Raw genomic sequence first — 12,645 nt, forward strand, 5'->3', positions numbered from 1 at the left:
CTTTTGTGCTTGAGATATGGCAACCATCAGACTATTTGGTGGTGGTGGTGGGGTTTCAATTGTTGAGCAGTGAAGACACACAAAGAAGAACAAAAAGCTTGAGGATTTTTAGGGCAAAGAAAAGGAGAGAGGTGAAAATTTAAATGGGAGACGATGGAATGGTTTATATAAAGAAAATAAGTATTGAATATTAATCAGATTTAGAGAAGGAAATAAGAAATTTCTAAAACCTGTTTGAAATAGGATTTGAAGTATAGTTATAATAGTACTTCTGATGACTTATGGATTCTTAAATAGTAATTTTTTCTTTTTTAAATAGGATAACAGATAAATAGCGGAATTCGTTTGTTTCTAAACAGAAACCCAATTGAAAATTACAACTATAAGCAACTTTCCTCCAGACCATAAACTCTGTCCCTCAAAAACTCTCCATTATCGAGAGATCCTAATTCAAACCTAAAGGCACAACGTACGTACGGTCACAACTTCTTAAAACAAAGCAACTCAAATTTGGAAACTGAACCCCTTCCACCTAATTATAATTTATGAACTTGCACCTGATCAACCAGATTTAATAGGTAATATTTAAAAAATGAATTGATTCCTTGAAAATTTGAAATGTTACGGGAACCAAGTGAGTAGGACAGAGATCAAAGTGATAAAATGGTAAAATAAAATATTTGACAAGAAGTGAGCGGGCCAACTATAAACATAATTGCTGTACAACCAAGTCAGAATAATAGTTAAAAACAATATTGGGTCGTAACAATCCAAGTCAAAAACTCAATTGCTGTAACAAAGTCACAAACTCAATTCCTACAATCGAAGTCACAAACTAAATTCCTGCAAACGAAGTTGCAATCCATGTCACAAACTCAATCCCTACAAGAAAGGTCCCAATTCAAGTCACAAATAACTCAACTCCTACTACCAAAGTCACAAACTCAACTCCTACCAAGGCCATAGATCTGACCATTATTGACCAGAATGGATTTGACCGTTTTCGACCTTTGATTTGATTGAAAATGGTCACATCGGTGCACAATCGGTTGTGCACTGTTCCAATGACTGCCGATGGCGGCTGGTGGTTGTGGCTGGCAATTGGCAGTCGTCTTGGGTGGCAGAGGATATTTTGTTAATTTTTTAAACTTTTGTTGTTAGGGTATTTTAGTTAAATTCTTAAATGTAGGGGGTTAAAAAATACTCTAAATAATAATAATAATATTAAAAAGGGAGGGCAATTCAGTAAAAATCTCCCTGATAATATTTTATTCTTCCCAACCAAACATATTAATTATTTATACTCACTAATCCTATCAAACATATTAATGTAACATTTCCCATTAATCTTCAAGGTAATCTATCTTTTAGTGATAATCTTATATTTTTATTAATAAAAAATTCCCCGAATCAAATGCTGCAAATGTGATATTGTAAGATTGTTGCTGTGTAAATATTTTCTGAAAAATATTTACAAATCACAGTGAGACATTATGAGAAATTTCCAGAGAAATAGCTTGGAAAGTGAAGCTCTTTCAATGTGGAATGTGCAGATTTCATGATAATGTCTAGAGACAAGCAAATAGTGACATAAAAATTTCAAACTTTCCAATTTTTTTGGCATAAAGTTAATTAAATTTAAGAAAGAATCAATAATTTTTTTTTTCTTTTTGTGTTAATTTCAGTTTCAATAGTTAAAAAGAAATATATTTTATATTTTATTATTATTTTCAATTTCATTTATTCTATATAAATAATGTGAAAGTTACATATTCATCTATGAGTAACCCATATAGTTACGATAAATTGAAGATAGCATAGATAGACATAGACATACCGACTCACATTTGATTCTCCATCTGAGCATGTGGCGGTTCATCATGTTTGTAATCGTAACTCTGGAAGACTTTGGAGATGAAAACCAAAGAAATCCCATGTTCATGTTCAGAACGGAGTTGAGAAATCCCACATGTTTGTAAAATTGTAACTTTGAAAGACTTTGGAGATGAAAATAATATTAAACATGAAGGATCCCACAACGGGGGTTTTAGAAAAGCCAGGAAATCAGCAACATTCTTGATCCCTCAAGTTCAACCATGACGAAACAACCAATAGCCAATGCTGCACTCAGTTCTCATATTGGTGCCATATGTTCAGCGCAATCAGATGGCGGAGATCATTTGTCAACAGAACTAACGCTGTTGGATAAAGCTTGGCCTTGGCCAACTGAGAAAAGAGAACCAACGACACCTACCCTAAAGTAGCTTTCGAGATTATGAAGATGAAAGTCTACAGCCCCAGAGAAGAGGAAGAAGAAAGGATAAAGGGTGTCTCTACAAAACTGGGGCGTTGTTATTTTTTTTCCCCACAAATAAAAATAAGCAATCATGAGCAAATTTGACCTCATACTTAAAATTTTGAGTTTCAAGTAATTTATCTTATGATGTTTATATCATTATTTTTCTTATGATGTTTATATCATTATTTTTGTAATATTCATTTTAAACTACTGAAACATTAACAGAGATATTAGAGCCAACTAATCAAGTCAAATTTTTATTGACAGACGGAGCTTGCAAAGAGAATTAGAGTGTATATATTAGTATGCTGATGTGACACACTTCATGTCGACAAATAGATTCATTTAGTTTACAAGATAAGAACATGATAATTTGAGTTAATTTTAAGACACAGATTTAATGTTAAAACCCTAAGAAAAAAAATTATTCTTTAGCTCCGAAATGCGAAAAAATATTCTCCAGTGGTTTGCTTTGCCATCTAATTTAATTTAAATATGACCTATTAAATCTGGTTGATCAGGTGCAGTTTCCAAATTTGGGGTGCTTTGTTTTACGAAGTTGTGACTGTACGTTGAGCCTTTAGATTTGAGAATATTTCAAGTAACTAAATATGAAATTTGAATTAGAATCTCCCGAGAATGGAGAGTTATGGTGTTTATGATCATCACGTTGAGTTTTTGCCTAAAACAAACAAACAAACATCTCGGTGCATGTGTTTGCCGATGAGATTAGATTAATCTAACAAAGGGTTAAATATCTAACCTACTTATTCATTCTAGTAAAGAACGAGCCTAAAATCAAACTAAACATATTTAATAAAAAGTTCAAAAATTCTTTCCATATATAAATTAGTTACCATACAACAAGAGCGATGGCATGAAAAATTTCAACGACATTGTTCATCCACTTGCCAAAAGCAGCTCTATCTAGGGTTCAAGTTCTCATAGATAGGCTCCTTGTGATGATGAACCTCAACCTATTTCTGTCTAGGATTTGGATTTTGGAGGGGCAGATTAGTTTATAGTCCGGAGAAAAGTTGTTTAATGTTGTTGTTTTCATGTTTTATAATTTTCAAACAGGTTAATCTTATTTCCTTCTCATCCTCAAATCCTATTTCAAACAGGTTTTATTAAATTTCTTTAACAATCAAATTTCATATTTCCTTCTAAAAAACTGAATAATCTTCAATACTTAATTTCTTTATATAAACCATTCCATCACCCCCATAGAACCCATTAAGATTTTCACCTCTCCTTTTTATTTGCCTTCAAAATCCTAATGATTTTTGTTCATCTTCTTGTGTCTTCACTGCTCAAAAATGGAAACTCCACCACCACCACCACCAAATAGTCTGATGGGTGCCATATATCATGCACAAAAGCAAGAGAATCTATCTTCAACTAGGGGTTCATCAAGAAAGGAGACTGATAAAAAACAGACCCCCAAGAAACAAAAGATAGTCTCCACTGCGATACACTTGATGAAGCGTAAGAACCACATCAGCCCACAAGAATCTGAAGAAACTAGCGAAATTTCAACAGAAGTAACTCTTTCTCATCAAAGCAATCATAAGAAGCCAAGAACAATAACTTACACCTTTCTTTCACTGACAAACAACACTCAAGTTTCAACACAACTGAAGTTGTTTGATGATACTTGGCCAACTGCTAACATACCTGTGGCTAAAGAATACTTTGAGGGCGTCAGAAAGAAAAGAGAGATCGCAAACTCCAAGATTGCCATGATGAAATATTACAACCCTGAAGAGGAGAAAGAAGAGAGGTTGAATAGTGTTTCAACCAAACTAAAACTTTACAATGATCCATGGAATATAAAGAAGAGGCTAACACAAAGTGATATGGGTCATCTCTGTAGGCTTTTGCTGCAAACAAGTCTGATGGAAAAGTATGTGTTGCCATTCTTCAACAGGCATCAGATTAATGAGGTTCAAAGCAAAGAGGGTATGAGAGTGATGGTGTGGGATCAAGATACTCAATCCCAGCACTCATTGATTATGAAGAAGTGGTCAACTTCAAAGAGCTACATTTTCATTGACGGATGGGCTCAGAAATTCATCAGTAGACGAAACTTGAAGACAGGAGATGAAATTGGATTGTACTGGGATCCTAACAATTCAATCTTTGATTTTCATGTTATTCAACGTGCGGCCTAAAATTTACATTTAACTTCTGAATATTCCACTCAATGTAGCTACACAAGAGCATGTATGGAGTTTACCTTAATTTAGTCAAATTTTCCAATTGCAAATTTTAAATATTGAGTTTAAAATTTCATGTAATGTTCTGCTTTGTATTCATTGTGAAGTTTTCAGAATCATGAATACTCAAGACTTCGGGTGATCTGATAAATATGAGTGATAAAATAAAATGGATTTTCCTTGCTTCAACAGTTCAAATATGTTGGGTTGGTAATTTTATTACTATTAGTTCCTTAGATTTTTGACACTGTAAAAACTGGTGTCTCCATTGAAAGATGGGTAGCAAAAACATGAAATTTCAGAATCCAAATTAAGAAAGTAATCAGAAGTTTCCAATCAAGTTCAGGAAACTCAATATATTTCAAATCCTACTTAAAAAAGGTTTCAGAAACCGCTTGACTGTCTTCTTCTCTAAAACTGATTAATCTTCACTATTTATTTTCTCTACATACAACATTCCATCACCCCATAAAACTCATTGAGATTTTCACATCTCTACTTTTCTATGCCCTCAAGATTTTTGCGTCTTTGCTGCTCAACTGTGAAGAATCCACTCCACCATCACCACCAAATCGCAATCTGACGGATGCCACATCTCAGGCACAAAAGCAAGAGAATCAATCTTCAACAATGGCAACAGTGGGTTCAAGAAAGGAGACTCAAAAATAAATCCCCTAGCAACACGACAACCCACAAGAATTTGAAATTTCTTTAGAAGTAATTGTTGTTCATCAAACCAACGAAGAACAAGCACCGCTAAAATCCGTCTTTATCAGATAAAGAACACTCAAGTTTCAGTAGAATTCAAGTTGTTTAATGATACATGATCATGGTCAACGGCTAAAGAACACTACGAGGGAGTCAGTATATTAGTATATTACCTGTATAACGACCAAAAATTATATATATTTTTCCTTTAAATATTTTTATACTAGAGAAATTATTTTGATAAATATTTAAAACTCTATTAAATAATTTTATATACAAAGAATTTGTTTATAATTTATAAACAAATTTTTATAAAATTAATTATTTTATAATCAGTTTCAAAATATGTTTATCAAACATTTTTATTATTATAGCTTAAAACTTAATTGATTATTTTTTAAACTTCAGTAATCTCAAATGCGCTCTAATAATACTTTTGTTCAGACATGAAGGATTGTTTGATTAGAGGCATTCAGTTGTAAAGAAATAAATAAATTGGGGAAAGAAAGACTTTATCCACCCTAGGTTACGGTCAGCATATCTAAATCCTGTATTTTAAAATACTAGGATTTGTTCTTTTGATTTTGATAATGTTTTACATAATCTATAAATTTGGACATGTTTTTTTTTGTTTAAAAACCAGAATACTCCTCATTTTGATATTGTCCAATATTGACTGAGTAATGATATAATAAAAACATAAAAAAATTGCATCGCAGCTCAAATTCAAGAGAGTATATCTTAGTATTTTAAATTGCAGGACTCAAACCTTGTAGACCTATTCTAAACCCCAGAAGTAAATACATTAAGTTATCGGTTGAGTAATTAATAATTTTTTTTCAAAAATACAAACTTAAAATTTATTAATTTGAATGCATTCACATATTTAAGCCATAGGCAGAAATATTTCCATATATAGTCAACCTTATTAATTTTATTCTCAAACGTTGTTTAAAAGACAGATTTAGCCATAAAATCACATGAGTTAATTTAATTGCCCTTAATGAAAAATATGAAGAACAAAATAGTTGGAATGCTAGTTAAACATGTTTTAGTTAGTTGTCAAACCATACTTTTAAATGTTAGACTGTCGAATCGTATAGTCTAGTGCCATATATTAGTAATATAGCATATATTATTTCATTAAGAGTATAATGGTATTTTATGATTAGATTTGGTTATGTATGTTCTATTCCTTGATGGCAACTAGACCAAATTGTGTTTTTCAATTGAGCAAGATTGATCACTCCTCAACGACATAACATAATGCAGTCTTCTTACAATCACATTATGTGATGTGATAATCCAATGAATAATTATATATATTGCTATTTTTGAACTTATGGTTACGAGTAATTTATGCTTACAAAGATAATATTTACTAATGAATATTATAATTATTTAATGTTTAGATACCCGTATATCTATCTCAGGTTTGGTTTAAGATATTGGAGTGACTTAAGTGAAATATTGATCACAAATATATGTTTAAGTTTACCTTAAGATATTGGAGTGACTAAGTGAATATTTTAAAATCATTCTAACAATTAGCGTATAGTTAAACTTATGTATGTAACAAATAACTTGAAAATGATAGGGCAGCTGTTGCATATTGATTATTGTTTTCAAGTAAAAGTTTTCTTCACAGTTTTTATTATTGTGTAAAGAGGTATATGAATGAATATTACTTTAATATATAAATTACGGACACATGATGTAAATTAAATTCTGCTAAAACTGTGGTTTCGAGCATCACAAAGTATATTTATGTCAGCTCTAGATACTGGGTCAATTAAACAAAATACTGCGTAGAAATAAATAAAATTATCGAATTGTATTGGATATTCAAAACTCTAACAGAAACCACTTCATCTGGATACAAAATTTTCCTTCTTTCCTAGAAAGGTTCCGGGGATTGGACGTGGACTGATCCTTGCTATTTTGTTGTTGTCGTTGTCGTTGGTGGAGAGAAATCGAGATATTTGAGAAGGAGAGAAGTAGGGTTTTGAAATTATGGTAAAAATTTAGAATATTTTTATTAATGACCAAACGTAAAAATTACAAATTATATTTCATATTTATGAAATTTTTTTTATTAATTATAGGCAAAAGATGTGGGTTGTGATTTAAAAGATACGGGTGCTAGGGTTGACCTATGCTTATATATATTTTTAGGGTGAGAATGATATTTTCATATCATAAATTTGCTTTTGGATTTGGTATTATTTAAATGGAAAAAGTGTTAAATTCTGCTTATGCCATAATTATTTTAAATAATAACTAAACAAATAAAAGTTGGAATTTATACTCATGTTATCTTTTTTCCAAGCTAACATAAAAAGTGTTTGATCCTCTATCATTAGTCAGTCAATAATAATAATTCATAATAAAAACAAGCCTCCCTTATGTTTCCTCACATTAAGTCCTTTTCTTTGAATTTCAATATTTTTTTTTCATTATTTGTGAATTATAGGACTTCTGTAAGAAGCACTTTCACTGACCTCGTTCATGGGTAACCTCTAAATTTATTACCAGATCAATGAAAACATAGACAATTTGTGACACACGCACACGCAACGCATAAAATTGCTGAAACACAGTTTGAAAGCAAAGAAATTCATATAAGCACTAAAATTCTGGGTACTGATGGTTCCAAAAGCTTCAAATAAATCCACAGGAAGAAAGCTGGAACTTCTACTCTGTGTATGTAACCTCTAAATTTATTAACAGCTAAAGATCATCATCTTTAAAAATCCGTCTTTTCCTGTTCATGTTCAATACTTGTTTGCCTTTTCTCAGTGCAAATCCTTAGCATTACATGGCAAAGGGAAATTCTCCAAACTGCTAACAGGACCTGACAAGCCAGAAAGCCCGGTGATCCTGGAAAAGAAAGGGATATCAAACAATGGCCCATTAGAGTCTCCATATGGATCAGGAATATCTGGTCCTGGAGGGCTACATTCTTTTAGCACCTCCATGAGTTCCATCAGGGAATTGCTTCCTGAATCCTCAATTTCTCTATCCAATGTAATATCAGTTCTCACAGCAGGAGTCTGATGAATGTATTCTAGCTCCGGACTAACAGAATACAAAGCATTTGATCGACCCCCACTCCTGGACAATTCTAGAGCTAGTCGTTCATTTATTGCATATGTCAAGTTGTCCACATCAGTAGAAAATGAAGTTACCTTCTCTTTCCCTTTGTCAAAACCTCTTTGAGGGAGATACTGCCCACTACTAAATGTTGGAGGCTTCTGGCTAACAGATTTTCCTTCATTGATCCTCAAGCCAGGAAGAATTAACTGCTGTGATTGTGACTCATATGGTGAGGGGCTGATGGCATGAGGAACTTCTTGAGAATGTTCTTCTCCCATCTGTCAAATAGAAGAAAATAAAATAGTCAAACACCTGCCTAGCTACAATTTTTCAAGTTCATATGAGTTTCTGTATTATGTACCATAAGTTCTTTGAACTAATCATCATTAGAGAAACAAATGAATTTGTAAACCTCAAGAATCATGAAATGAAATTTTTTTGTATTAATAACCTTCAGTGGACGCTCAGTGAAATTGAGATTCTGCTGTTGAAACTGAGAATGGTGGCTCCATGCTTATATGCTGCTTGTGTGATGGCTATGAGTATACAACTTCTAGAGTCAGAAACTAAAAAAATAATGCAAAACAAAAAATTAATAAATTGTTTGTGAATTTAGAACCTTTAGAGGCTCAATGTTTCTGTGATGCTGCTGCAGTGGCTGAGAATAGAGGCTCCCTGGGAGCGCTATGTTATTTTGCTGCTTCTGCAATGACTGCATGAGCATCAAACAATTGGAATAAATAACTAAGCAAAATATGTGCAACAAAGGCATAAAATTTATGCAATATTTGTGCTATGCTTCTATATATTCATAATAGAAGGAAAGGCCTATATATCTGTCACATCATACTGCATTTTGAGAGCTGTGCCCCAAATATAAGATCCAGAGTTGGTTAGCAGCCAAGGAAATGAATAACCTGACACAGCAGAATAGGATAGGCTCTAGTTATGCTCTATCCACGAGAGGGCTTGAATCCATGAGAAAACCTGGAATCCACGTGAAAACAATTCGCAAATGCCTATTTACTCTAAACTAATCCTACTAGAACAAGTAATTATAAAATAATAAAGCAAAAATTTAGTAAAACAATATTTTCTAATTTGCCTAAAATCCTAAAACAATTAAACTTCCAAATAGAAAATCCTAATTAAAATTCGAAAATAAAATAAGAAAAGGAAACAAAATATAATCGTAATTTAAGAAAATCTGTCCTACATCAGAGCCAAACCATGCCTGGGCAATTGTGCTATTCTGGATTGGACAAACATGTCCTTTTTTTTTTTTTGGAGGGGGAAGAGATGATGGAGAATAAGAAGATAGCACACAAGCTTAAGACTACACAGTAGAATCTGGATATCATGCTCCTGACTTTGCTTAGGAAAAACCCGCCAAACAAAAGTGGACATTATGGTTAAAAGATATAATTGCAGCTGTCCTTCAACAGGTTAAATAGGACACTGATTAACGATATAAAATAAGAAACCACATATTCAGTATTCTAATTGTTTTCTCAACTTATAAAAAGTGGCAGAATGCTGCAAATTTTAAATAATAAAAATAAATATGACTATCAAAGAGCCAAAAGTTTCATGAAATTCAGAATACCAAACCCACCTGCCAAAATGCCAATTCCTCAAACTGTGATTGTTGATGGTAAGTCTGTGATAAACTGCAATCACCCCCTTGCTGTAGAGACGATGGAGAACCAACAAAAGAGGAGAAAGCTGGCAATCCATGAACATGCGACTGAGACTTGATAGCTGCCAGAGATGGCAATGCATCTGGCGCCTGACCATAATCAGCAAAGCGATAATCCTGTTCAATTGTGGTTTAGGCCCAAAAAGAGAAGAGTAGAATAGTTCGTGCCACTCTTCAGAATTTCATGGTAACAAGCTACCTTTTTGTTAGAACTTTCAAGCCTGTAAGCAATTGTTCCCTATTCCTCAATCTCTATTATCTTCAAGACATAACATAGCATATCATTTTCAAGCTTCATAGTTTTGGTAATGATTGAAAACTCTTTAAATGATATTCATCTAGCATTTGCTCTAATAAAAGACATTTCGCAGACAAACTTCCTCATCAGAAGATTAAGATCCATCCTAGATCAATCATCCTAGTTCCCTAACATGCAAATGGAGGCATAAAAGGTTGTTAATTTATCAAATATGCTAGGTGCAATCATTGCAAAATCATCCTCAAACAATTTACTAAATAGAATACCATACACATTTCCTTTACCAATTCTGTATAAAATAATTTGAAGCAATAAGGTGATCAGAACTTTTGTCTCATTCCTCACCTCACTGACTTGAAAGTTTCTCATTTTGATCAATTCCACTGAACTTAAAGATTTTGGCGTTTTGACGACGTCCCCAAAGCTTCAACTACTCTAAAATGAGATGCAAAATATGATGATTCCTTCTCACTCTTCCAATCACTCATTTACCCCTCTCTATACTTACCATGTGCCTATATTTTATACTCCTCTATACATATGTAAGGCTATATACAGCGACATGTTTAAGGAGAAAACAATGACGTTTATCTTGCGTCACAAATGTTTATCTACTTGATTATCATGCTATATATGTAACAAAAGAAATCTGGCACTAGCAAACAACATCTCACGTTGTTTGCCTGTGAGATTAGATTATCTTAAACTTGGTTAGTAATAGTAAATGCCATATTTCTCATTAAATCAGTCTAACAAAGGGTTAATGTTCTAACTAGACACTCCATTCTGAGTAATGAACGAGCCTAAATTGAACTAAACCCATATAACAACAAAATCAAGTAAATTATACAAATTCTTTCCATATATAAATAGTTACAATACACTAAGAACGGTGGCATGAAAATTTAAAACAACAATGATCATCCACTTGCCAAAAGCCGATGTGTAAACGGTTCAATTTCTCATAGATGCTCCTTGTTTCAATTTCTTAAGCAAAAAAAAAAATAAATAAATAAATCCCTTCATTAATATTATCCTATTTTAGCCTTTTTAACCATTTAAGATCGTTCCACCTAACATATTCCTAGATTAAAAACAGGGATGGATATTCCCTTTTAATTACGAGCAATTATTCTTACTTGGGTGCTATTTCTTTACTTCTAAGTTTCAATGGAACTAAAGAACCCTAAAAAACATACCAAAAAAAAAAAAAGCACTCCTAAACATGAAAATATTACCAGAAAACTGAAATAAACTTACTAATTAGTCGATTCTTTTCAAAAGATTGCAAATTTTTTTACATAGAATGGATCAAAAATACCTTAAGAGGCACGCAATCTGATAAGGCAAGGATTCTTCAGACCCATGAAGCAGAGAAGACGAACAAATCATCTCAGAAACTGAAATAAAGTAATAGCAATTGGAGTAGCAGAGTTTATAATCGGAAGGGAAGTTGTTCATCGTTGTCATTTTGGAGTGGGTTTCCGTTTAAAAAGAAATCGAATTCCGCTATTATTATCCTATTTTATTTAACTGTTTATTATTTAAAAAAACAAAAAACAAATTTACAACAGACATGTTATGCGTTTATACACGACACACCGTCCAAATTATACTATAAAACACGACGTGTCGTTTACATATACATGTATTATTTAAAAAGCCATTTTTCCATAGAAAATAGAAACTTCTTGACTATCAAATTTCTGATTTCGTTCTCTAAAACTGATTAATCTTTCATTGTTTATTTATTCTGTATAATTATAAACCACTCTGTCACCCCTATGAAACCCATTGAGATTTTCACCTCCATCCTCCTTTTTCCCCTCAAAATCCTGAAGATTTTTGTTTTGGCTTTTGCTTTCTTTACTGCTCAACAATGGAGACTCCACCACCAACACCAACACCAAATAGTCTAATGGGTTCAAGAAAGGAGACACAAAAACAAACCCCCGATAAACAAAAGCAAGTCTCTTATCGTAAAACAGTGATATGCATTGTAGACGTAAAAATCTACCTGTACGGAAGGGGGGTCTGATCCCGTGAGGTTGAGGCCACTAGCTATCCGCTGCACCTGCACACGTAGAGAAACAAGCGTGAAGCGAACGGAAAACACCGAGGTGATGTTAGCCGTAGGCACTCCAACGCTCAAGTCAACAAGGCCAAAAGAGGCTAGTATAGTGAGGGCTAGGGAGTAGAGAGGTTACCGAAAGTCTAGTAAGAGACTGTGACTACCGTAGTGATGTGGAGCTCTCAAGTAGGAGCTTCGGGTGTGAAGGTGTAATGTAATGTGTCTTCTAAGAGGGCTGGCCTTTGCTTGTATAGTGACTGTCTGGTCTCCCAATCCTGGTGGGAGTAGGAGTCC

At 33.2% G+C, this 12,645-nt stretch overlaps 1 protein-coding gene and 1 long non-coding RNA gene across 2 annotated transcripts; one reads left to right on the forward strand and one right to left on the reverse strand.

Annotated features, from left to right (window-relative positions):
- The first annotated feature begins 3,618 nt into the window (after window positions 1–3,618).
- Window positions 3,619–4,473, forward strand: LOC116132030 (B3 domain-containing protein At2g33720-like). The gene has a single exon (XM_031417709.1). It carries the CDS (start codon window positions 3,619–3,621, stop codon window positions 4,471–4,473), a length of 855 nt encoding a protein of 284 aa, XP_031273569.1.
- Window positions 4,474–7,974: 3,501 nt separating this feature from the next.
- On the reverse strand, window positions 7,975–11,783 carry LOC116132024. Its single transcript, XR_004128346.1, has 5 exons — window positions 11,602–11,783; window positions 9,938–10,138; window positions 8,942–9,034; window positions 8,774–8,858; window positions 7,975–8,600 (listed from the first exon to the last, which is right to left on the reverse strand). It is a non-coding gene; the product is annotated as an uncharacterized LOC116132024 (long non-coding RNA).
- Window positions 11,784–12,645: the final 862 nt, after the last annotated feature.

Source organism: Pistacia vera, unplaced genomic scaffold, assembly GCF_008641045.1.
Source record: "Pistacia vera cultivar Batoury unplaced genomic scaffold, PisVer_v2 Contig247, whole genome shotgun sequence".
NCBI lineage: Eukaryota > Viridiplantae > Streptophyta > Magnoliopsida > Sapindales > Anacardiaceae > Pistacia > Pistacia vera.

Bases quoted from the DNA above. Each gene is read 5' to 3' on its own strand.
- LOC116132030 (XM_031417709.1), top strand. From the start codon at position 3,619: ATGGAAACTCCACCACCACCACCACCAAATAGTCTGATGGGTGCCATA.